The sequence below is a fragment of the Nyctereutes procyonoides genome, unplaced genomic scaffold (assembly GCF_905146905.1).
Source record: "Nyctereutes procyonoides isolate TBG_1078 unplaced genomic scaffold, NYPRO_anot_genome, whole genome shotgun sequence".
Lineage (NCBI taxonomy): Eukaryota > Metazoa > Chordata > Mammalia > Carnivora > Canidae > Nyctereutes > Nyctereutes procyonoides.
The window spans coordinates 66,451,438-66,473,716 of record NW_026575052.1 but is presented as its reverse complement, the minus strand read 5'-3'; the positions used below and the strand labels follow the sequence as shown (position 1 = coordinate 66,473,716).

The following is a 22,279-nucleotide window of genomic DNA, read 5'->3' as shown; positions in this document are numbered from 1 at the left end:
TAACCATTGTGAGATACACCAGAGCCTTCTTTTCTGAACAAGGACTACTTGTTAATTATTTTAACCAGTACCTAACCAATCAGGGTTTTTACCAGAGATTAACCCACCTACAGTTAGGGAAAAGTCCCAACACCAGCCTCCCACGTGGAAGAAAGGGAATATCCAACTTCAGCCCATCTAGCCATCCTTCCTCACCCAAAAGAGGAAAAAACTGAGAAGCAGTGAGAAATTCACATCCCAGGGGCAGAAGGTCACTTTAAAAGACTGAGACCTAATCACGAGACTACAGAACATGTCTTACCTAATTCCTTACTATTACGCTATTAAAGGATGGTGTTCTTTCTTTTTTGGGAGATTGGGGGTATGTTGTTTCCTTTACCTAGGACATCATGTCTAGCTTTCAGCAAACCACACTATAAGGCAAAAAACACAGTCTGAAGAGTAAGTATCAGAACCAGATTCACACATGACAGGAATGGAGTTATCAGACCAGGAATTTTTAAAGCTATGATTAATATGCTAAGAGCTCTAATGGAAATAAGAGTCAACATACAAGAACAGAAGAATGTAAGCACAAAAATGGAAATTCTAAAAAAAGAATAAAAAATACTAGAGATAAAAACTGGTATAACAAAAATGAATGCCTGTGATGGACTCATCAGCAGACGGAACACAGCTAAAGAATCTCTGGACTTGAGCATACGTCAATCGTAACTTCCAAAACTGAAGAGCAAAGGGGAAAAAAATGACTAGAAGAAAAAAAAACTATAATAGATTATCCAAGAACTGTGGGAAACCATAAAAAAATAAAACAGGCATAATTGAAATAGCACAGGAGAAACAGAATACTTGAAGCAAAAACAACTCAACATTTCCCCAAACTGAGGGAGACAGAACATGAGAGACTCCTAACTCTGGGAAATGAACAAGGGGTGGTGGAAGGGGAGGTGGGCAGGGGGTTGGGGTGACTGGGTGACGGGCACTGGGGGGTGGGGGGGAACTTGACGGGATGAGCACTGGATGTTATGCTATATGTTGGCAAATTGAACTCCAATTAAATAAATAAATAAATAAATAAATAAATATCTTTTATTTAAAAAAAAAGAATTACATCTGACATCTCAGAAACCATGCAATCAAGGAGGAAATGGAGTGAAATAGTGTTGAGAAAAAATAACCATCAACCTATTATATATCCTGTGAAATTAGTTTTCAAAAGGAAAGGAGAAATAAAGACTTTCTCAAACAAAAAACCATTAAGGAAATTTGTTGCCAATAAACTGACTTTGCAAGAAAAAGTTTAAAAAAAAGTCTCTATGAAGATAGAGGAAAAAAATTGAGATATACGGTATGTACATGTGTTTCCATTTATGTAAAATAAATGACAGCAAGGATATCAGGAACAAGAGAGAGGAACTAGCAATATTTTGTTATTTATTTCACTTGCCTGCACTACACAGTGCACTTCACACTACCACAGTCAAGTGGTATAATGTTATTTCAAAGTGGATTTGGACTACTTTTAAATGTACACTGTAAACTCTAGGGCAACCACTGAAAATAACAAAAACATAAGTATAACTGATGTGCTACAAAAGAAAAAAAACTAAATCATATGAAATGCTCTGTTAAAATCATGAAAGGCAGAAAAAAAAGAATGGAAGAAAAAACAGGAACAAAGAACAAAGGCTACAACTAGAAAACTGTAACAGATATGGTAGGTATTAATCTAACAATATCAATAATCACTTTAAATGTTAATGGTCTAAATACAGTTATTATCAGAGTGATCAAACTCCAATTATACATTGCCTACAAGAAGCCCACTTTAAATACAAAATGATCAAACATAAATTCCAATTATACATTGCCTACAAGAAGCCCACTTTAAATACAAAATGATCAAACATAAATTCCAATTATACATTGCCTACAAGAAGCCCACTTTAAATACAAAGACACATGCACATTAAAAGTAAAGAGATGGAGAAAGATAAAGCATGCCAACACCAATTAAAATAAAGTGGGAGTAGCTATATTAATTTCAGACAGAGCAGATTTTGGAGCAAGGAAAGTTATCAGGGATAGAGCATTACATAAAATAAAGGGATTAGTTCTACAAAAAGACATAATAATCCTTAAAATGTAAATGCCTAACTACAGAATGTCAAAATAACAGTGTCAAAAACCAATAGAACTATAAAGATAGATGAAGCCACTGTTCTAGTTGGAGAGTTCAACATCCCTCTATCAGAAACGGACAGATGCAGAAGGCAGAAAATCATTAAGGACATAGTTGAACTCAACACCATCAGCTGTATATAATTGGCATCTATAGACTACTTTATCCAACAAATGCAGAAGACACATTCTTCTCAAGCTCACATGAAATACCAAATATGTTGCATGGCCATAAAACACACCATAACAAATGCAGAAGACTAGAAATCTTACAATATCTGTTCACAGACCACAATGGAATTAAACAAAAATCATTAACAAAAAAAAATAGCTGGAAAAATCACAAAACGTGGAGATTAAGTAACACACTTCTAAATAATACATGAGTCAAGGAAGGAAGCTCAAGAGAATTTTTAAATATTTTGAACTAAACAAAAATGAGAGTACAACATACAAAAATTTGTAGGACAGGGACCCCTGGGTGGTTCATTTGGCTAATTGTCTCAGCACAGATCTCAATCTCAGTGTTATGTGTTTAAACCCCATGTTGGGCTCCACACTGGACCTACTTAAAAAAAAAAAAAGTAGGACATAATTGAAATCAGTGCTTGAGAAGTTTATAGCTTTGAATGCGTACATTAGAAAAAATCTAAAGTCACTAACATAAACTTCTACTTTAGAAAACCAGAAGAACAAAAAAAAGAAAACCAGAAGAACAAATTAAATCCAAAGTAAGCAGATGAAAAGAATTACAGCAGAAATCAATGAAATTGAAAAAAGAAAATAAAGAAAAATCAATACAATCAAAAGTTGGTTCTCTGAAAATATCAATAAAATTGACAATTGAAAAATAAAAAAGAGGGACTCCTGGTTGAGTGGTTGAACATCGCTCAAGGCATGGTCCCAGAGTCCCAGGATTAAGTCCCACATCGGGCTCCCCTGGAGGAGCCTGCTTCTCCCTCTGCCTGTGTTTCTGCCTCTCTCTTTGTGTTACTGATGAATAAATATTTTTTAAAAAAGATAAATTACTAATATCTGAAAGAGGGGGTGTCACTATAGATTTCATGGATATTAAAAGGACATTACCAAGAACATTACTATGGCTCAATAAAGTTGGGGGATCATGGGAACCACCAAATTATGGCCAATCAATAAGCACAGGACAGGGATGCCTGGGTGGCTCAGTGGTTGAGCATCTGCCTTCGCCTTTTAGGGTGTGATCCCGGGGTCCTGAGATCAAGTCCCGTATGGGGCTTCTTGTGGGGAGCCTGCATCTCCTTTTGCCTATCTCTGCCTCTCTCTCTCTCTCTCTCTCATGAATAAATAAAATAAAATCTTAAAAAAAAAAAAAGCACAAGAACATATCCTGGACTTTGGCATCTGAAGTGAAGAGTGAGGACAGTCTTGTGGGACTGAGTCCTCAACCTGTGGGGGCTCTGACACTATTTCTAGGTAGATAGTGTCAGAACTGAGTTACATTTGTGGCACACTGGTCAATGTCCACTGAGAATTAGAGAACTGCTCAGTAGTGTTGGAAAAACACCCATAAGAATTATGAACTCTATGCCCACAAATTTGATTAGATAAAATGATCAATTCCTTGAAAGACACATCTGCCAAAATACACACACAAAAATAGACAATCTGAAGAAGGCTGTATCTATTAAAGAAATTGAAGCAATAATTAATAACCTTCCAAAACAGACAGCATAAGGTTAATAGTAATTTCTACCAAACATTTAAGGAAGAAATTATACCAATTATCTGCAATATCATCTAGAAGACAAAAGCAGAAAATACTTCACTCTATGAGAGCAATATTACCCTAGTACCCAAATCATACAAAGACATTATTAGGAAAGAACACTACAGACCACTATCTCTCATGAACACAGATGCAAAAATCCTTAAGAAAGTATTAGTAAATCAAATTCAACAACATGTAAAGAGAATTCTACACCACAACCAAATGGGATTTATCCCAGGTATGCAATGCTGGCTCAGTATTCAAAAGTCAATAAATTTAATCCAGCTCATCAACAGCTAAAGAAGAAAAATCACATGATCTCATCAATAAAAGCATCTGACAAAGTCCAACGACTCATGATAAAAATTCTCAGCAAAACAGGGATAACAGGGAACCTCAATTTGATAAAGAACATCTACAAAATAGCTATAGCTAATATATTTAATGGTGAGAAACTAGTAGAATCTTTACCTAAGATGAGAAACAAGGCATGGATGTCTTCTCTCACCATACCTTTTCGTCAGCATACTGGAAATCCTAGCTAATACAAAAGGACAAGAAAAAGATATAAAAGGTATACAGATTTGAAAGGAAGAAATAAACTTATTTTTCCTTACAGACATGTTCATCTACGTAGAAAATCCAAAAATATCCACAAATGGAACTAAAAAATGAGAGGCGCCCGGATGGCTCCATCGGTTAAGCCTTTGATTCTTGTTTTTGACTCAGGCCACAGTCCCAGGGGCTGGAGATCAGCATCCCCTCCCCTCTAAGCTGTTGGGCTCCCTGCTCAGCAGGGAGTCTGCTTGCCCCCCTCCTGCTCCTTCCCCCTTGCCCCCCTCTGAAATAAATAAATCTTTAAAAAAAATTATTTTGGCAAAATTGTAGGATACAAAAGTCAGAGGCTTTCCTAACATAAGCAACAAACAGCTGTAATTTTAAATTAAAAACACAATACCATTTATATTAGCACTCAAAATACTTAAGCATAAATCTACAAAATACATACACGATCCATATGAGGAAAACTATGAAACTCCAATGAAAGAAATCAAAGAAATAAATGGAAAGATGTTCCATGTTCATGGATGTCTACAGCAGCTTTCTTCATAATTGCCAAAACTTGGAAGCAAACATGATGTCCTTCAGTAGGTGAAGGGATAAACTAAGGTACATCAAAACAACAAAATATTATTCAGTGCTAACAAAACCCTAATAAGCCATGAAAAGACACGGACAAAGTTTAGAGGCATATTACTAAGGGCAAGAAGCCAATCTGAAAAAGTAGATAATACATATTTCCAACCATATATCATTCTAGAAAAGGGAAAATTATAGAGACAGTTTAAAAAAAAAAATCAGTGGTTGCCAAGGGCTGGAGCAAGGGCAAGACGAACAGGGAGCACAGAGGTTTGCCACGCAGAGAAACTACTGCTATGAGACACCAAGAGTGATGCTAATGTAAGCTATGGACTTTGGGTGATGATGATGATGGGGATATGTGGGTTCATAAGATTTTAACAAACATACCTCTCTAGTACAGGATGCTGATATTTGGGGAGGCTGAGCATATGTGGGAGCAGGAGGGATATAGGAAATCTCTATATTCTGCTTAATTTTTCTGTGAATCTAAAACTACTCTAAAAGTCTATTATTTAAAAATTAATAAAGGAAGCAGCAACTGCGTGAATGCTCATACCTGCTGCACTGAAGAGTTAACACAGAGGCCTGTTATACTTTAAGAGGCCTGTTTATGCATTTCCTGGTGTATAGGAACTTGAATATAGGGAGAGTTCTCACCATCCTCAGAAACGAGAAGACTGGCTCCCTAGGTCTAAACTGACTGTACAGACAGTATAGTTTATTCTGAATATCCGCTTTCCTTCCGGGAGTCTGGAGTTTGGGTACGTGCCAAGCAGAGTATGCCTACAAGGTCAGCTCCGGATAAAAACCCCAAGCACTGAGTCTAATGAATGGTACTTCCAGACTTCACCCATGTGCCCTTTCACTTTGCTGATGGCACTTTGGATCCTTTCACTATAATAAATCATAACTGTAACTGTAACTATATGCTGAGTATTGTGAGTCCTGGTGAATCCTGGAACTGGAAAGGTAGGAGGGTAGTCTTGAGGTCTCCCACACCCCCATCAAATACCTGCCCTCTCAGAAATTATTCTGTTCTACCCCCTCACATTCATCCATACCCTCAGAGAAATTACAGAACTCTTCTCTGGGGCTTCCAGGTCAGTCCAAGAGGAAACAGCTAAAAATACTCAAGATAGGGACACAGAGTGATAGAAAGAGATTCCACAGTAAATGGCATACCATATCACTTATAATGAAGTTCAGTCAGTAAGGCCTAACCACATGATCACAGCTTCCAAAGCACTTTCTATTTCTCTAATATTAAGCTTGGGAAGACAACCACAGATTAGCAGCTGAGAAAGTCTTCTAATATGCAAGATAAAGGAAAAAAACAAAACAGGCAAATATGGCAAAAAAGAAAACAGAATAAGGCAAATTAGAAAAAACAAGAGCCTATGCGGAGAGGAAAAAAACTTCAAAAGAAATTGTTATTATCTTCTGAAACAAAAGCTACACAGAAGCAGAAGGTAACCTGTCTTGACTGGAACACCGTGACTCAAAGAACAGATATGCTGAAAGACAGCATCACTGTGATTCCCACTAACATTTTCCTTTTTTTTTTTTTTTTAACCTGAGATGGGTTGGGAGTAGGAGGTCTGATCTATACCAATATTCCTACCTGTAAGGGGCTGGTCTTGGTGAGGACACTGAAATTCCTGTTCCTCACTTTCCCTCAAAGTCCTGTTCCCTGGTTCAACAGACAATAATACATTTCCCCATTCTAGAATCTACTACGGAGAGCTGGAGATTTAAAGCACAAAATAGCAAGCAGCCAATTCTGTCCAACCTCTTTGTAGGCTTACAATTCCTGATCCATAGCACAGCCCCAAGGGATAGAGAAACACCTACCAGTTAGTCATTGCCACTAGGGAATTAGATTAAGTATCTAATAAGGTGGTAGTGGGTGATAACCAATGAGTAGTAGGTACCTGTGCTTAGTCATCCTACCATCTTCCAATAGAGATTTTAACAAAAGCAGGTAATTCACACAAATTCCTTGTATAAGAATACAAATATCCAAGACATCTGAAATCCTGGAAAGGTGACTTATTTGCAGAAAGTAATAAAATCTGGATATTCAACAAAATGGAATAAGTTTCTAATCTATGCCAGGCCCCATCTGAAGTACTTAGACTCTAAATAAAGAAATGAAACCAGCAGATAGAGATCTAAATAGACAACAGAAAAAGTGTCACAGAAAAAAATGGAAAGCCTGAAGTAAGCTGGAAAAAAAAAAGGTAAAGACCTTGGGGGAGAGAAAGGAACACTCAGGAAAGGCTTCTTGATATACTTAAAAACTGAGAGAACAGGATTAATAATACACTCGTGTCTCTACTTTAGTACAAATATACAGTATATATAGTATAATAAAGAATAAAGTTATGAAAAGAGAAGAGAAGTATAACAAAGAATCTAGGCTGGCTACAATAAAGACTACTTTGTGAAAAGTTGGAACCACTCAAAAACCTAAAATACAAGATGAGGTATTTGTATTAGCTCAAGAAACAGCCAAATTTCCAACAAGAAATTATCTAATGAGAACTGGACTTTCGGGGGGGGCGGGGGGGGAAGAATCAACTGCCCATATGTGAAAACAGTTTGCATGAGGGAAAAGCAACAAACATAATGAGAAACTAACACTACTCTAGAAACTAAACAGGTTACTTATAAAGCAAATGTTGAGATGCTGTTGATTTTGTTCAGGGTGTATGTAGTGTATGACAAAAGGATAACTGAATCAAACTTCCCTGTCACTTTTCAAGCTCCCATAAAAGACTAAATCCCTTAAAAATAATAACAATTTGAACTTTGGGCAATTCTTTCAATATTCATGTTCTCAGCCTAAGAACTCAATAAATATTAAACCCACTCAGGTAATTACAGTATGAACCCATAAAACTCACAGGAACACATATACCTTTAATGGTATCTACTTCAATGATTTTCAAACTTTACTTTTCAGTGCACAAAAGTCTCTACAATGCAACTGTGATGCTACCTATCTGGAGCTGGTGCTGTGCACTGGCTAAGGGCAGAGAACTCCACAAGTTTCCCCACTTCAGGCATAGGCAACAAGCTCTGGAGTTCCCAGGTCATATGCACTTCTGACCAACTGGCTACAAAATCAGGGATTCCCAATATCCCTTTCAGGTTCATTAATTCACTGTAACAACTCACAATACTCAGAAAAGCATTATGATTACAGTTTTATTACAAAAAATACACATCTGAACCAATCAATGAAGTGTGGGACTAAGGCCTGGGACAATCCCAAAGCCAAAGCTTCTATGCCCTCAGGATGCATGATCCTCCTGGCACACCAATGTGTATCACCAAGAAGGCTCAACCAAGTTTTGGTGTCCAGAGTTTTTATTGGCATTTCAGTACATGAAGTATTATCGGCCACCTCCTGGAACTCAATCTCCAGGCCTCCTACCCTTCTCTGGAGGTCTGGCTAATATCATATGACTCAAAGTCCCAACCATCTAATCACAAGGCTAAGTCTTTTGGAGTGACCAGCTTCCATGCTGAGTCATCTCATTAGCATAAACTAAAATACTGTCCTAAGAGCCCTTCCTGAATAGGATGCTCCTATCATCACTCAAGAAATTCTAAAGAATTAGAGGGTCCCTCTCAGGAAACAGGGACAAAGACCAGTGACACACTTTATTATTCATTACTCTCTTTTATAAGAAAATTTTACCTTCAAAGAAACTCAATATGTAAACCAATCCAAGTGGAACTGCTCTGGGGAGTCCCAACCTCATAGATCCCAACCTTTAGGAAGCCAAAGAATATTGAGTGAATCACCTGATCAATATCCTCTGGTCTAACATTTACTTCATCTTAGAAAAGGAAAGTAAGTCATCACTTTGATCTGATAGTGTATTTAAATAATTAATCATCATCCTTACTGACTGGTAGCCAAGCAGGCTTCTTAAAAACAATGCATTTTTGTAAAAGAAAACACTTAAATTTTAAAACTTATCACCTTATTTAAAAATACAATAGCTAAGCTATTTAAGTCTTAAATTACTAAGTCAATTGTTGACCAGAAATGATATGCTTATGTCTGATCAAATATAAATGGCTTATTACCGTAGCAAAGTATGATCTCACAGTTCTTGAGTTAAGGTGTACCTACTGAACAGGTGAACAAGGTGAGCAGTCATGAACTACCTTCTTTGAAACAAGATCAGAATCTGACTCAAACTTACATAAATCAGAAATGCAACCCATTTCCAAACTCTGAAACTATTCAGATTATTTATTGATGCTGGCTCAAGATCAACAAGAGCAGGAGCACAGTTCTTCTCAGTTACAAAACAACAAATACATTTTAAATTGGAAGAATAAAAACTATTAGTAACAATTCAACATGGTTTTGTGAGTAGCAAAGTCAATACTATTTTCTAAGACAGAAAGAGGGTTGTAGGGAAGGTAAAAGTGCCAAGCAAAAAAAAAAAAAGGGACTTGCTTCTTAAAGAATTGAAAGCTTCATAATGATCTCATTTTATCCCCAGATTATCCTTACTCTGATGCAAAGTTCATTTTATTGCACTTCACTCTATTGCACTTTGCAGATACTGCGGGTTTTTTTTGTTTTTTTTTTGTTTTTTTACAAATTGAAGGTTTGTGGCAACCTTGCTTTGCGCAAGTCTTTGGCACCATTTTTCCATGTGTCACATTTTGATAATTTTTGCAATATTTCAAACTTTTTCATTATATTTGGTATAGTGATCTGTGATCAGTGATTATGACTTGCTAAAACTCGGATGATGGTGGGCATTTTTTAGCAATAAAGTATTTTTTAATTAAGGTGTATGCATTGTTAAACAGGATGCTATTGCATACTCAATAAACTACAGTATAGTACAAATGTAACTTTTATATACACGGGGAAATAACAAAACTCACCTGACTCACTATTGAGATGTTCACTTTATTATAGTGTTCTGTAACCCAGCCCACAATACCTTCAAGGTATGCCTGTATACAAAGACCAGTAATCTTTTTTTTTTAAGATTGTATTTATTCATTCATGACAGAGAGAGAGAGGCAAAGACACAGGCAGAGGGAGAAGCAGGCTCCATACAGGGAGCCCGACACAGGACTCAATCCCAGGTCTCCAGGATCACACCCCGGGCCGAAGGCAGCTCTAAACTGCTGAAACCACCAGGGCTGCCCAAAGACCAGTAATCTTTAATGTTGCAACTCTTTTAACTGTTTTGAAGCATCACAAATTGCATCCATATTAAGACGATGAACTTAATAAAGTGTGTATATTAACTGTACACTGGCCATTCCCCCATTTCTCTCCTTCTCTTTGGGCCTCCCTATATTCCCTGGGATACAACAATATCGAAATTAGGCCAATTAGTAACTCATGATGGCCTCTAAGTGTTCAAGTGAAAAGAAGAGTCACACGTGTCTTTAAAGCTAGAAATGAAAAAATAAATAAATAAATAAATAAATAAATAAATAAATAAATAAATAAATCAAGCTAGAAATGGTTAAGCTTAGTGAGGAAGACATGTCAAAAAGCTGAGATAGGCCAAAAGCTAAGTCTGTTGAAGCAAACAGTTAACCAAGTTGTGAATGCAAAGGAAAAGTTCTTGAAGGAAATGAAAATACTCCAGTGAACACACAAATGATAAGAAAGTGAGGCAGCGGGATCCCTGGGTGGTGCAGCGGTTTGGCGCCTGCCTTTGGCCCAGGGCGCGATCCTGGAGACCCAAGATCGAGTCCCACATCGGGCTCCCAGTGCATGGAGCCTGCTTCTCCCTCTGCCTGTGTCTCTGCCTCTCTCTCTCTCTCTCTCTCTGTGATGACTATCATAAATAAATAAATAAAAATTTAAAAATAAAAAGAAAGTGAGGCAGCTTTATTGTCAATACGGAGAAAAGTTTGAGTAGCTTGGAGAGAAGATCAAATGAGGCATAAAATCCCCTTATACCAAAGCCCCATCCAGAACAAGGTCAATTCTATGAAGACTGAAAAATGAAAGGAAGCTACACAAAAGAGAAGTCTGAAGCTAGCAGAGGTTGATTCATGAGGCTTAAGAAAAGAAGCCATCTCCCTAAGATAAAAGAGCAAGGTGAAGCAGCAAGCGCTGAGGTAGAAGCTGCAAGTTATCCAGAAGATGCAGCTAAGATCATTAATGAGGTGGCTACACTAAACAGATTTTCAACATAGACAAAACAGCCTTATAGAGGCAAAAGATGCTGACTAGGACCTCCATAGCTAGGGAAAAGTCAATACTTGACTTCAAAGCTTTGAAAGACAGGAATGACTCTCTTGTTAGAGGCTAGTGCAGGTGGTGACTTTAAGTTGAAGCCAATACTCATTTACCATTCTGAAAATCCTAGTGCCTTTTAAGAATTATGCCAATCTACGCTGCCTGTGCTCTGTGAATGGAATAATGCCTGGAAGATGGCACATCTGTTTACAACCTGGTTCAGTAAAAGTTTAGTCCACTGTTGAGATCTGCTCAGAAAATAAAAGATAATTCCTCTCAAAATACAAGCTCTCATTGACAATGCACCTGGCCACCCAAAAGCTCTGAAGGACATATACACCAAGATTAATGTTGTTTTCATGTCTGTTAATACAACACCCATTCTGCAGCACTTGGATCAGGGAAGTCATTTTGACTTCCAAGTCTTATTACTTAAGAAATATATTTCCTGGGGCACCTGGGTGGCTCAGTCAGTTGAGTATCTGACTTTGACTCAGCTCATGATCTAAGAGTCCTGGGACTGAGTCCTGAGTTGCTCAGCAGGGAGTCTGCCTTGTCCCCTTCCCTCTGCTCTGCCATCCTCCCTCTCCATGATATCTCTCAAATAAAATCATTAAAAATATTTATTTATTTATTTCCTAAGGCTACAGCTGCCATGGATACAAATTCCATTCATGGATCTGGGCAAAGAAAATTGAAAACCTGGAAAGGATCTCTATTCTAGATGCCAGTAAGAACATTCACAATTCATGGGAAGTTTGTCAAAAGATCAACACGAACAGGAGTTTGGAAGAAGCGGATTCCGGCTGTCATGGATGACTCTGAGGGGATCAAGACTTCAGTGGAAGAAGTAACTGCAGATGAGGCAGAAATAGCAAAAGAACTAGAATTAGAAGTGGAGCCTGAAGATGGGACCGAATTATTGTCATCTCATGATAAAATTTGAACAGATGAGGAGTTGCTTGCAAAGAAAGTGGTTTCCTGAGATGGAATCTACTAGAAAATGCTGTGAAAACTGTTGAAATGTGACAGTATTTAAACGATTACATAAACTTAGTTGATAAAGCAGCAGCAGGGTTTGAGAGGACTGATTCCAATTTTGAAATAAGTTCTACTATGGGTAAAATGGTGTCAAACAGCATTGCATGCTACAGAGAAATAAATATTTCAATGAAAGGAAGAGCCTATCGATGTGGAAAACTTCACTGCTGTTTGAAGAAATTGCCACTGCCACCCCAGTCTCCAGCAACGACCATCCTGATCAGTCAGGAGCCATCAACACCAAGGTAAGACCCTCCACTAGCAAAAACATTATGACTTAATGAAAACTCAGATAATGGTTAGCATTTTTGTTTAGCAATAAAGTATTTTTAAATTGAGGTATATACATTTTTTTGACATGACGCTATTGCACTTAATAAACTATGGTATAATGTAAATATAACCTATATGCACTGAGAAACAAAACTCATTTAATTCTCTGTATTGCAATATTTGCTTTACTGTGGAAATCTGAAACAGAACCAGCAAGATCTCCCAGGTATACTTATACCCAAAAGGAGAAGACTGAGAAATTTGCTTAGGTACCCAGAAAAACACATGCAGAGCCTCATTTGAATTTCAACAGTCTTCTCAATGCATTGGAGATCTTTTTCTGATAAGCAGCTATTTCTGATTTTCTCAGGATTTATGACTATCAAAGATTTGGGGAGGTGAGAAATGCTGACAGGATGATTGCCCATCATGTTCTGGCTATCGGGGGGGAAAAAAATCAATCAGCTTAGACATGTAACAGTTCGTCAAAAATGGCTAATGAAGAAAGCAAGTCTTTAAGAAATTATTGTCTTTTGGAGATGATGGTTATCAATTTTTCCAAAATGTTTCATCTAAAGTTCGTATCCCCCCTGACCGCCAGAAACTGTGTTTACAAAGAAAAGCAATCTGAAGCTCTACTAACCAGAAAAGAAGTAGGCGTCAAAGGAACAGTGTGGAAGCATCTAAGAGAAAAGTGCAAAATAGAAATGCAAACCTGAAAAGCTATACAAGGAATATACCTAATAGGAGAAGTAAAATCAAAACAGAAGAAACACTGAGTACAATTTCTCACCCAATGGTTATCAGACTTTGAAGGGACCTATATTCTAAATTTTCACATTTCTCCCCTGAACATATTTTCACAGTAACTGATTCCACCCCTTAGAACGTGAGCAGTCTCTCGAGGCTCCACAACTACTACTAATGATAAGAGAAGATAAAATGTATCCACTGCTGCTTATACGGCAAGTACTGTATTAAGTGTTTTACCATGCACCACATCCTTAAATGAAGACTAATGAAGAGAAGGCTATGCCAGGCCAGAGGTTCATATCTGAAAAAGTAGCAGTATAAAAGCAACAAGGAAACATGCCTTGAGAAACGCAGTGGAAAGTAAGGATGAAGAGGTAAAAAGGAAGCTAAATGCTAAAAGGTCTTACATTCTATGCTAAGAAGTTCAAATTCCTGTGAAAGGTGTAGATTCACTGAAATGCTTCAATCAGAGGAGATATATGATATTACATTTTAGAAATATTATCAGCCATCCAGAAAATGGCAACAGACTGCAGGCAGGGATAACAGTCTACTGTACTAATCTAAGAGTTGAGGGATCTAAGCCTGCCCTAGCAGAGGAAAGGATGGGAGGCATGAATGGAGGAAAAATAAGTGTGGATTCAAGAGCTTTATATGGAAGATAAAGCATACAGACTATAGCAATACCAAATCCTTGAGGGCACGTTCCATGTGCCTAGCACATAGTAGACAGTATGTGCTTGTTGTCTGGAATGTAGAAAATTACAACTACAGAAGTCAAGATTCTTGACATGTGTGACTAAACTGAAGTACCATTAATCAGAACAGAGGAAAAGCGTATTTGAGAAGTCTGGATATGATTTTGAGCATACTGGATTTGAAACATATTATCTCCAGAAAAGAATTAGAATGTCATGTGTTTCTATAACTATTTCTCATAGCAACTCCTTGGGGTATTTTTATCCATATTTACAAAGGTGGAAACAGAACTTACAGGGCTTCTGTACTTGTCCACACTGTGCCCATTTACTAACAGCAAATGCTGCACCTGCAATTCAAACCCAAAGCCCAAAGTCCTTCCATCACGCCATACATACTGCAGAAGAATAATGTAGCATTAACATTTATGAAAATTAGGGCAGGGATCCCTGGGTGGCGCAGCGGTTTGGCGCCTGCCTTTGGCCCAGGGCGCGATCCTGGAGACCCGGGATCGAATCCCACGTCGGGCTCCCGGTGCATGGAGCCTGCTTCTCCCTCTGCCTGTGTCTCTGCCTCTCTCTCTCTCTGTTTGTGACTATCATAAATAAAATAAAAATTAAAAAAAAAAATTAGGGCAGCCCCGGTGGCTCAGCGGTTTAGTGCCGCCTTCAGCCCAAGGAGTGATACTGGAGACTCAGGATCGAGTCCCACATCAGGCTCCCTGCATGGAGCCTGCTTCTCCCTCTGCCTGTGTCTCTGCCTCTCTCTCTGTTTGTGACTATCATAAATAAAATAAAAATTAAAAAAAAAATTAGGGCAGCCCCGGTGGCTCAGCGGTTTAGTGCCGCCTTCAGCCCAAGGAGTGATACTGGAGACTCAGGATCGAGTCCCGCATCAGGCTCCCTGCATGGAGCCTGCTTCTCCCTCTGCTTGTGTCTCTGCCTCTGTCTCTCATGAATAAGTAAATAAAATCCTTTAAAAAAAATTATGAAAATTAAAATGGCTGTGTTTTATGACTGAATGGACTAAAAAGATAAGACTAAAAATATGGCCAAGTCTACAGGATACGAACTGGTCCAAAGTACTTTGATTAGAAATACAAAAGAGTACTATTACAAAAACAAAGATATGATGATTTAGCAGAGGCAGGGTAATGATTCGAAGATGTCTCTAGGGTTTCAAATCAGGATAACTAGAACACCGTAAAATTACTATATAATGAGGGGGGTCCCTGGGTGGCTCAGCAGTTTAGCACCTGCTTCGGCCCAGGGTGTGATCCTGGAGGCCTGGGATCGAGTCCCGCATTGGGCTCCCTGCATGGAGCCTGCTTCTCCCTCTGCCTGTGTCTCTGCCTCTCTTTCTCTCTGTGTGTCTCTTATGAATAAATAAAATCTTAAAGAAAAAAACTACTATATAATGAAAGTATAATCAGACTGGAAAATAAGTTTGGTTTTCTGATAGATTGATGTCTAGGTAATAATAGAACACCAAACAGAAATACAAGACTGGAGATAAAAAAAATTAGTAATTCATTATCTGATAAATACTTATTATTTATTGAGTATGTACCAGATACTGTCCCTAGGTATTAAGAGATAAAAATGAAAGTCTCCTTATGTGGAGTTTATACTCCATACAGGAGACAATCAATCAATCAATATCAGATAGTTGAGTACCATAAAGAAAAATGAAATGGAACAAGGCAACAAAGTGAGGGAGTAAAAATGGATTTTTTTTTTTTTTTTTTTTTTTTTACAGAAAGTAATTAGGGAAAGACTCTCTTAGAAACTCATTTGAACAGTCTTGAATGATGTAATGGACATCTGGATCTTCAAATACCAAGGGGAAAAACATTCAAGCAAAGAAGACAGCACAATATAAAGGCAGGAATGACCTTGGAGTGTTCAGACCCAAAAAGCTTAGAATGAGAAAGTCTGGAGATCAAATCATATCAGACATACAGGAAGGGGCCTAATTGTAAGCCACGACAAGGAATGTGCATTTCCCTGTAAGGGGATAGAAAGCTATTGGAGGGTTCTGAGCAGGTGACATTATCTAAGATTTTTAAAAGATCAGGAGATCCCTGGGTGGCGCAGCGGTTTAGCGCCTGCCTTTGGCCCAGGGCGCAATCCTGGAGACTCTATGCTCCCGGTGCATAGAGCCTGCTTCTCCCTCTGCCTATGTCTCTGCCTCTCTCTCTCTCTCTCTCTCTCTCTGTGAGACTGTCATAAATAAATTTAAAAAAGAATATTAAAAAAAAAAGATCAATGACCTTTGTAGAGGAGAACTGACTATAGAGGGCAAGCATGTAGTGCAACTATAAACCTCTTGCCGTAGTCTAAGAAAGAGGTACCAATGACTAGAATAAGACAATAATGGTAACGTAAGGAGAAGTGACAAAATTCTGGATATATTTTTAAAGTAAAGCCAAAAGATCTTACTGATAAAATGGATGTGGAAAGTGAAAAAAGAAGAAACAATGATGACTCGAAGACATCAGGGATGAGTGACAGGATATAGCAATGGTGCCATCTAAATGAAATAGGCAAGGGTGAAGAAATGAGGAGGTTCTGGTAAGAAAATTAAGAACCATTTATCACTATCTCCCATATTAAAGACAAGGAAACTGAGGCACAGTGTCACTGTCACTGATAAGCAACAAAGTTGGGGAATAAATTCAAGCAGTACAGCTCCAGAGTCTGAATTTGTAACACTAAGCTAAATTGCCTAGTAATACTGCAAGGGGAAAAATGTCAAAGAATTTCCAGGACTGAGCCTGAGGCTTGGTTTGAATTTGGAAGTCACAAAAACAAGAAGCCAAGAAGACTAAACAGAAGCTAAGCAGAAAATGAGCAAAAGTTTGATGTCCTGGAAACCAAGTAAATAAAGTATATCAAAGAGGAAAGCTAAGAGATCAACACAGAAATAGACCAGGAAATAACCGTTAGACTCGGCAAGATTGAAGTCACTAGGGGACTTTGAAATAAAAATTTGATGGAATAAGTTATTATTATAATTCAATAATTGAACTGATCAAGAAATACAACATCCAAAAAGAGACTCATGTATTCAATAAATGTTTGCTGAATGTTTTATTAGTAGTCTACATGTTTGGGATATAGTATAGAGCAATCCCTGTCCTTATGGAGCTCACATTCTAACACATCTCAGCATTTCTCACAGGGAAAAAGCTATAACCAGTATTTTGTCTCTGTATAAAATGTTACATTCTATAAATCAGTGCATTTCTGATTCACCATCTCAGTTTATGAATAAAGCTAAAGGCAGTTAATTCTGAAGAAGTACAAATGTATATTCTGTTAAGTGATAATTAAATCAAGTGACAGTATGACTACTTTAATGTCACATACTCACTGATAGACTAAGAAGGAATGTTGTTAAATTTATTCTACATACCATATTCTGTATATTAGTAAAAAAAAATTAAGATGGGAGTCCATTGGACTCTTTCCAAGGATTATTTACTGGGCGTCTCTGACAGGTCTCCTTAGGGTAACCTCTCATATTTTCATGAAGAGCAAATGGATCCAAATACCAGAACCTAACTTTAAAAGATAAGCTTTCCTGGAGCAAAATAATGTCCTTACATTCAAGAAGCTTACTGTTTAACAGCCTCAGTTGAGACAGTCTCAATCAAACAAACATTTATTAGGCAACTACTATGTAGCAACCAATAAAATAATTACGGAGCATAATACAGGATATAACTATCTTTAATACTAAATAATTTGGTAAAGACAGAAAGCGTTGCAGGAGTTTGGAAAAGGGAGAAGATTACGGGGGGGGGTAAAAAAAAAAAAAAAGAGTGGTTCTCAGCTGAAAGCTATTTTATGACCCCAAGGGCTATTTAGTAATGTCTGAAAACTTTAAAAATCATGGGGGGTGTGGGGGGGTTGGCACTAGTATTTACTGGGTAGAGGTCAGACCTGCTGCTAAACCCCCTACATTGCACAAGACAGACCTCCACAACAAAGGTAATTATCTCGTCTAAACTGTCAATACGATTACTACTGAGAAATCCTAGGCTAGAGTAATCAGGAAATGATTCAATAATGAGTTGGATTCTGAGTTGTCCTTTAATCATGAGCACAGGTACAAATGTAGAAAAAATAAATTAGAATGAACTGACACATAAGACATTAACTAATCAAACCCTGGTGTAGGTAGGTACTTGGGAAGTTAAGTTTGTCATTAAGAAATTGATTTAAATGTGTGCTTAAAAGTCAGTAGGATAAGTGCACCTGGGTGACTTGGTTAAGCGTCTGATCCTAGGGTCCTGGGATCCAACCCTTAACCCTGAGCCCGGCGTCCCGCATCTGGCTAGGAGCAGGGAGCCTGCTCTCCTCCCCACTAGTGCTCTCTCTTGCTATCTCTGTCCCTATTTCTGTATCTCTCAAATAAATAAAATCTTAAAAAAAAAAGGGGGGGCAGAATATAAAAGTGAATGTAGTTAGAAACTAGATTATATGCGGCTATGAAAAATAGATAAATAAAAGTTCTGAAAACAGAGGTATTAAGAAATTGTTTTAAGCATTTGCCCTAAAAATTACTGTAATGTGATAAAATTGCTTGAGAGCAGCAACCACATCTTACTCACCTGTGACGTCACTATGACAATTTCCTGTAAATACAGATCTTTCTAGACTCAGGTCTCAAACCCACAGTAAGTTGAAAATATCCTAAGTCAAAATTGCAGTAAATTCACCTAACCTACATTACAGCTTAGGCTAACCTACTAAGGCTACTTAAGAGTGTGCTCAGAAAACTTAGTTTAGCCTGTTTGGGCAAAATCTAACATAAAGCCTATTTTATTTTAGATTTTAATTTTTTTTTAAAGATTTTAAAGCCTATTTTATTTTTAAAAATGTTGAATATCTCATATAATTTATTGCATAGTGTACTGAAAGTGGGGAAAAAACAGAATGCCTGTATTAATGCAGAATGGCCCAAGTATACTGGTAGTTTACCCTTGTGGTTGCATGGGTGACTGGGAACCACAGGTGGGTGCTACTGCCTAGCATCATGAGAGAGGATCATACCGACTGCATATGGCTTTCCCGGGAAAAGATCCAAATTCAAAATGCAAAGTACAGTTTCTACTGAATGCATATCCCTTTCGCACCATACTAAAGTCAAAAAATCGTTAAGTTGAACTATTGTGAGTCGGGGACCATCTGTACTGTGTGCTAAGTGCTTACTGAATTAAACGCAATTTTCCAATTATTTATTAAGTATTATTGGCTATCTCTAAAGTTCCATCCACTGCTGATTCAGGCCATGCATTTAAACTGCCACCAAAAATAGCAATCATTTAGATGACTACAAAGGCACTACACACATTATTTCATTGAGCCCTCTACATGTATCATTTCACGGAATCACAAACACAATGTGTTTTTTCCCACGTTTTAAAGAGGAGCAGCACTCTGGGACTCAAAGAGCTTCAGGGATTTGCCCATGATCTCACCATGAGCTAGGCAGTGGCCAAGATAGGACTGAACCCATTTTCTAGTCTTAACCCAAACCTCCAAGCCTCAGTGACATGTTCTAAGGAAGAGTTGAAAAGCAAAAATCAACACCTACCATTTGTAATTAAACAAAATAATAAAAAAGCAACTCCAGAACGCCTGGATGGCTCAGTGGTTGAGTGTCTACCTTTGGCTCAGGGCGTGGTCCTGGGATCCCGGAATCCAGTCCCACATCTGGCTCCCTAATGGGAGCCTGCTTCTCCCTCTGCCCGTGTCTCTGCCTCTCTCTCTGTGTATGTCTCATGAATAAATAAATAAAATCTTAAAAAAAAAAAAAAGCAACTCCCTAAGGGTGTCCTTACATGTCTTTACTATAGTAATTAGTCACGGTATCTGGCTTGCTTTCATTCCATACTTGTGTGCCACAGTAGTTCCTAAGTGCATCCAAATCACCCCAAAATTCTACTCCAGGAAACTCAAAGTCTGTAATTATCACCCTCAAACCCAGGAGAGTGGGGAGGTGGGGGATCCCTAACCTGTTGAATCGGTATGGTCAGGACCCCAAACCAGTGATTCAGAAAACAGAAAAACAAAGCAGAAGGGACATTTGAAAAATTAGAACAAGGCAGCACTTCCAGATTTAAGGTCCTCCTGCACACTTCGTGAAATACTGAGACAGTGCCTAAAGAAGGCAGCACAGTGGCTCAGGTCCCCCGTTCGGTTTCAGTTGTTGCCAACTATTCCATTTTCACCTCTCCCGACATTTTTGTGATTCTACCCTTAGCCAGCAGCTCTCTCCACCCGTTACAATTGCAAAAACTAAAACTAAATAAATAAATCTTAAAACCCCCTACGGAAGCTAACCTAAAACATCCCCCTAGTTCCAAACGTTTGACATTTGTCCAGGCAAACACTTCACTGGAGGGCTTACAGTCCTCCCCTGGTGACCGACTGCTGCTCAGCTCTCCACTCCCCGTCCTGCGGAGGCGCCGTCCCAGCCCCAGGTGCCGCCCCAGGTGCCGCCCCAGGTGCCACACCAGCTGTTCCTCCGAGGCCCCCCCCCCCACCAGCCCTCTCCACAGCGGGGCTCCCGAAGCCCACAGCCCTAGTCTAAGGCCCACTTCGCAGGCTCTCCGAGTCCCATTTCTTCCCAAAAATGGGCGAGCCAAGCCCCCAGCCTCCTCCAGAGTCTTCAGGACGGAGCCTCGGGGAAGGCGAAGCAGCGGGCCGCGGCCGGGGGGTCGGGCACGCGCGCCCAGGGCGGGCAGGGCGGGCAGGCGCTCCCGCGCGGGGTGGCCAGGGAGCGGCAGGAGCGCTTACCAACATCCTGATCGAAGGGATTGGTGGCAAAGAGAGGCATCTCCGCTGCGTGCCCGGGTGTCCGCGGGGACTCCCCCTCGACACCACGGGAGTCCGGGGGCGACGCGCGCGGGAAGACTTCCTCGGGCAAGCACGGCAACACGGACGGACTCCACAGGGGTGGCGACAGCCCCACCTCTCACAGACCCCCAGCAACCGCGGCGGCGTCGGCGGCGGCGGCGGCGGCGGCAACAGCGCAGGCGCAGACAAGCCCCTCCCGCGCGCGGAGCCTGTCGGGAACCGGGGCGACCTCGGCGCTGCCTGCTCAGAAGCTGCCCGGAACCGGCCCCGCCGAAGCCGGCCCCGCCAACGCGCCCCCGTCCGCCCGACTCCCCTTGCGATCGGTCGTCCCGGAGAGTGGGAGCGACGCCTGCGTCTTCTGCCTTCGCTTCGGCCGGGAGTCCCCGGAGGGCGGGGTCCTTCAGGCGCGCCGGGGCCGCCCCCCGAGCCCGGGAGTGAATCAGAGGCTGAGAAAGAAAGAGGGTCGCGTGAGCGTTGAGCGAGACCCCGTGCTCGCCCCGCACGCCGTGCGCTGTGAGCATTTCGTGGTCCCCAGGGAGGGAGAATGGACACGCCTTCGTGGGGGCGGGGGGGGGGTTATTTAAGTTAAAAAGCCGTGAGTTCGGTGGCTGCCTGAGGTGACCAGAAACTTGCTTGGATGAAGTCATGTGAGCCGAACCCGTTGGCCCGACTCCTTGGGGAGGGGAGCGTCAGGGCGCGCGACTCCGGAGAGGCTGAGGTAACGCGGCAGCGTCCCGACGGCCCGCGAACGCCTGGTTGCCGGGCCCGTTCGGGAGCGCCTCTGGCTGAGGCCGAGGCTCCTGACTAACCGCGCAGTCCCTGAGCGGCGGCGATGTTCGGAAAATGCGGCTCACGCCCTGGGACTTACTCTACGGTAAACCCCGCTTCCCCGCGAAGACCGAGCAAAATCCCAAAACAAAGCTGCGGATGGAGCTAGAACTCGATGAGGGCTTCCTAAGGACTTAAAACGTTTATTTAGTGTTTTGTTGTTGTTGTTGTTGTTGTTGTTTTAAGGAGTGTTTTAACCAGCGGTGCCTACGTCGTGTCGGATTTCTTAAGGAAAGCACCCAGACGCTTTGTGTCCCGCTTGGGACAGAGGAGGAGCGTTTGCACACAAAGTGGAATTAGGTGGATCATACCTAAATCAGAGCACCCCGAAGCGTAGCGTGGAAAACAAGGGTCTAGGACTTGTCATCGACGGGATCGGTGTACGAAGAATGCTTACAAGCACCGTTCACAATGAACACTCTTCGTTCCCAAAAGTGAAGATGACGTTTTTTGTCCGACAGGGATTAAAATGGGATGTGGGGAATCGTGGACTCACCTTGTTGC

At 40.2% G+C, this 22,279-nt stretch overlaps 1 protein-coding gene across 2 annotated transcripts in view; it reads right to left on the bottom strand.

The window, feature by feature from the left end:
• The window catches only part of STAM (signal transducing adaptor molecule), a 79,191-nt gene extending 58,082 nt beyond the window's left edge, over nucleotides 1–21,109 (bottom strand). For both annotated transcript variants that reach the window (XM_055332603.1, XM_055332604.1), the window contains exon 1: nucleotides 20,888–21,109. In XM_055332603.1, coding sequence (XP_055188578.1) covers nucleotides 20,888–20,927 — 40 coding nt within the window. In that variant the 5' untranslated portion in view covers nucleotides 20,928–21,109. The remainder of the gene's footprint in view (nucleotides 1–20,887) is intronic.
• Nucleotides 21,110–22,279: the final 1,170 nt, after the last annotated feature.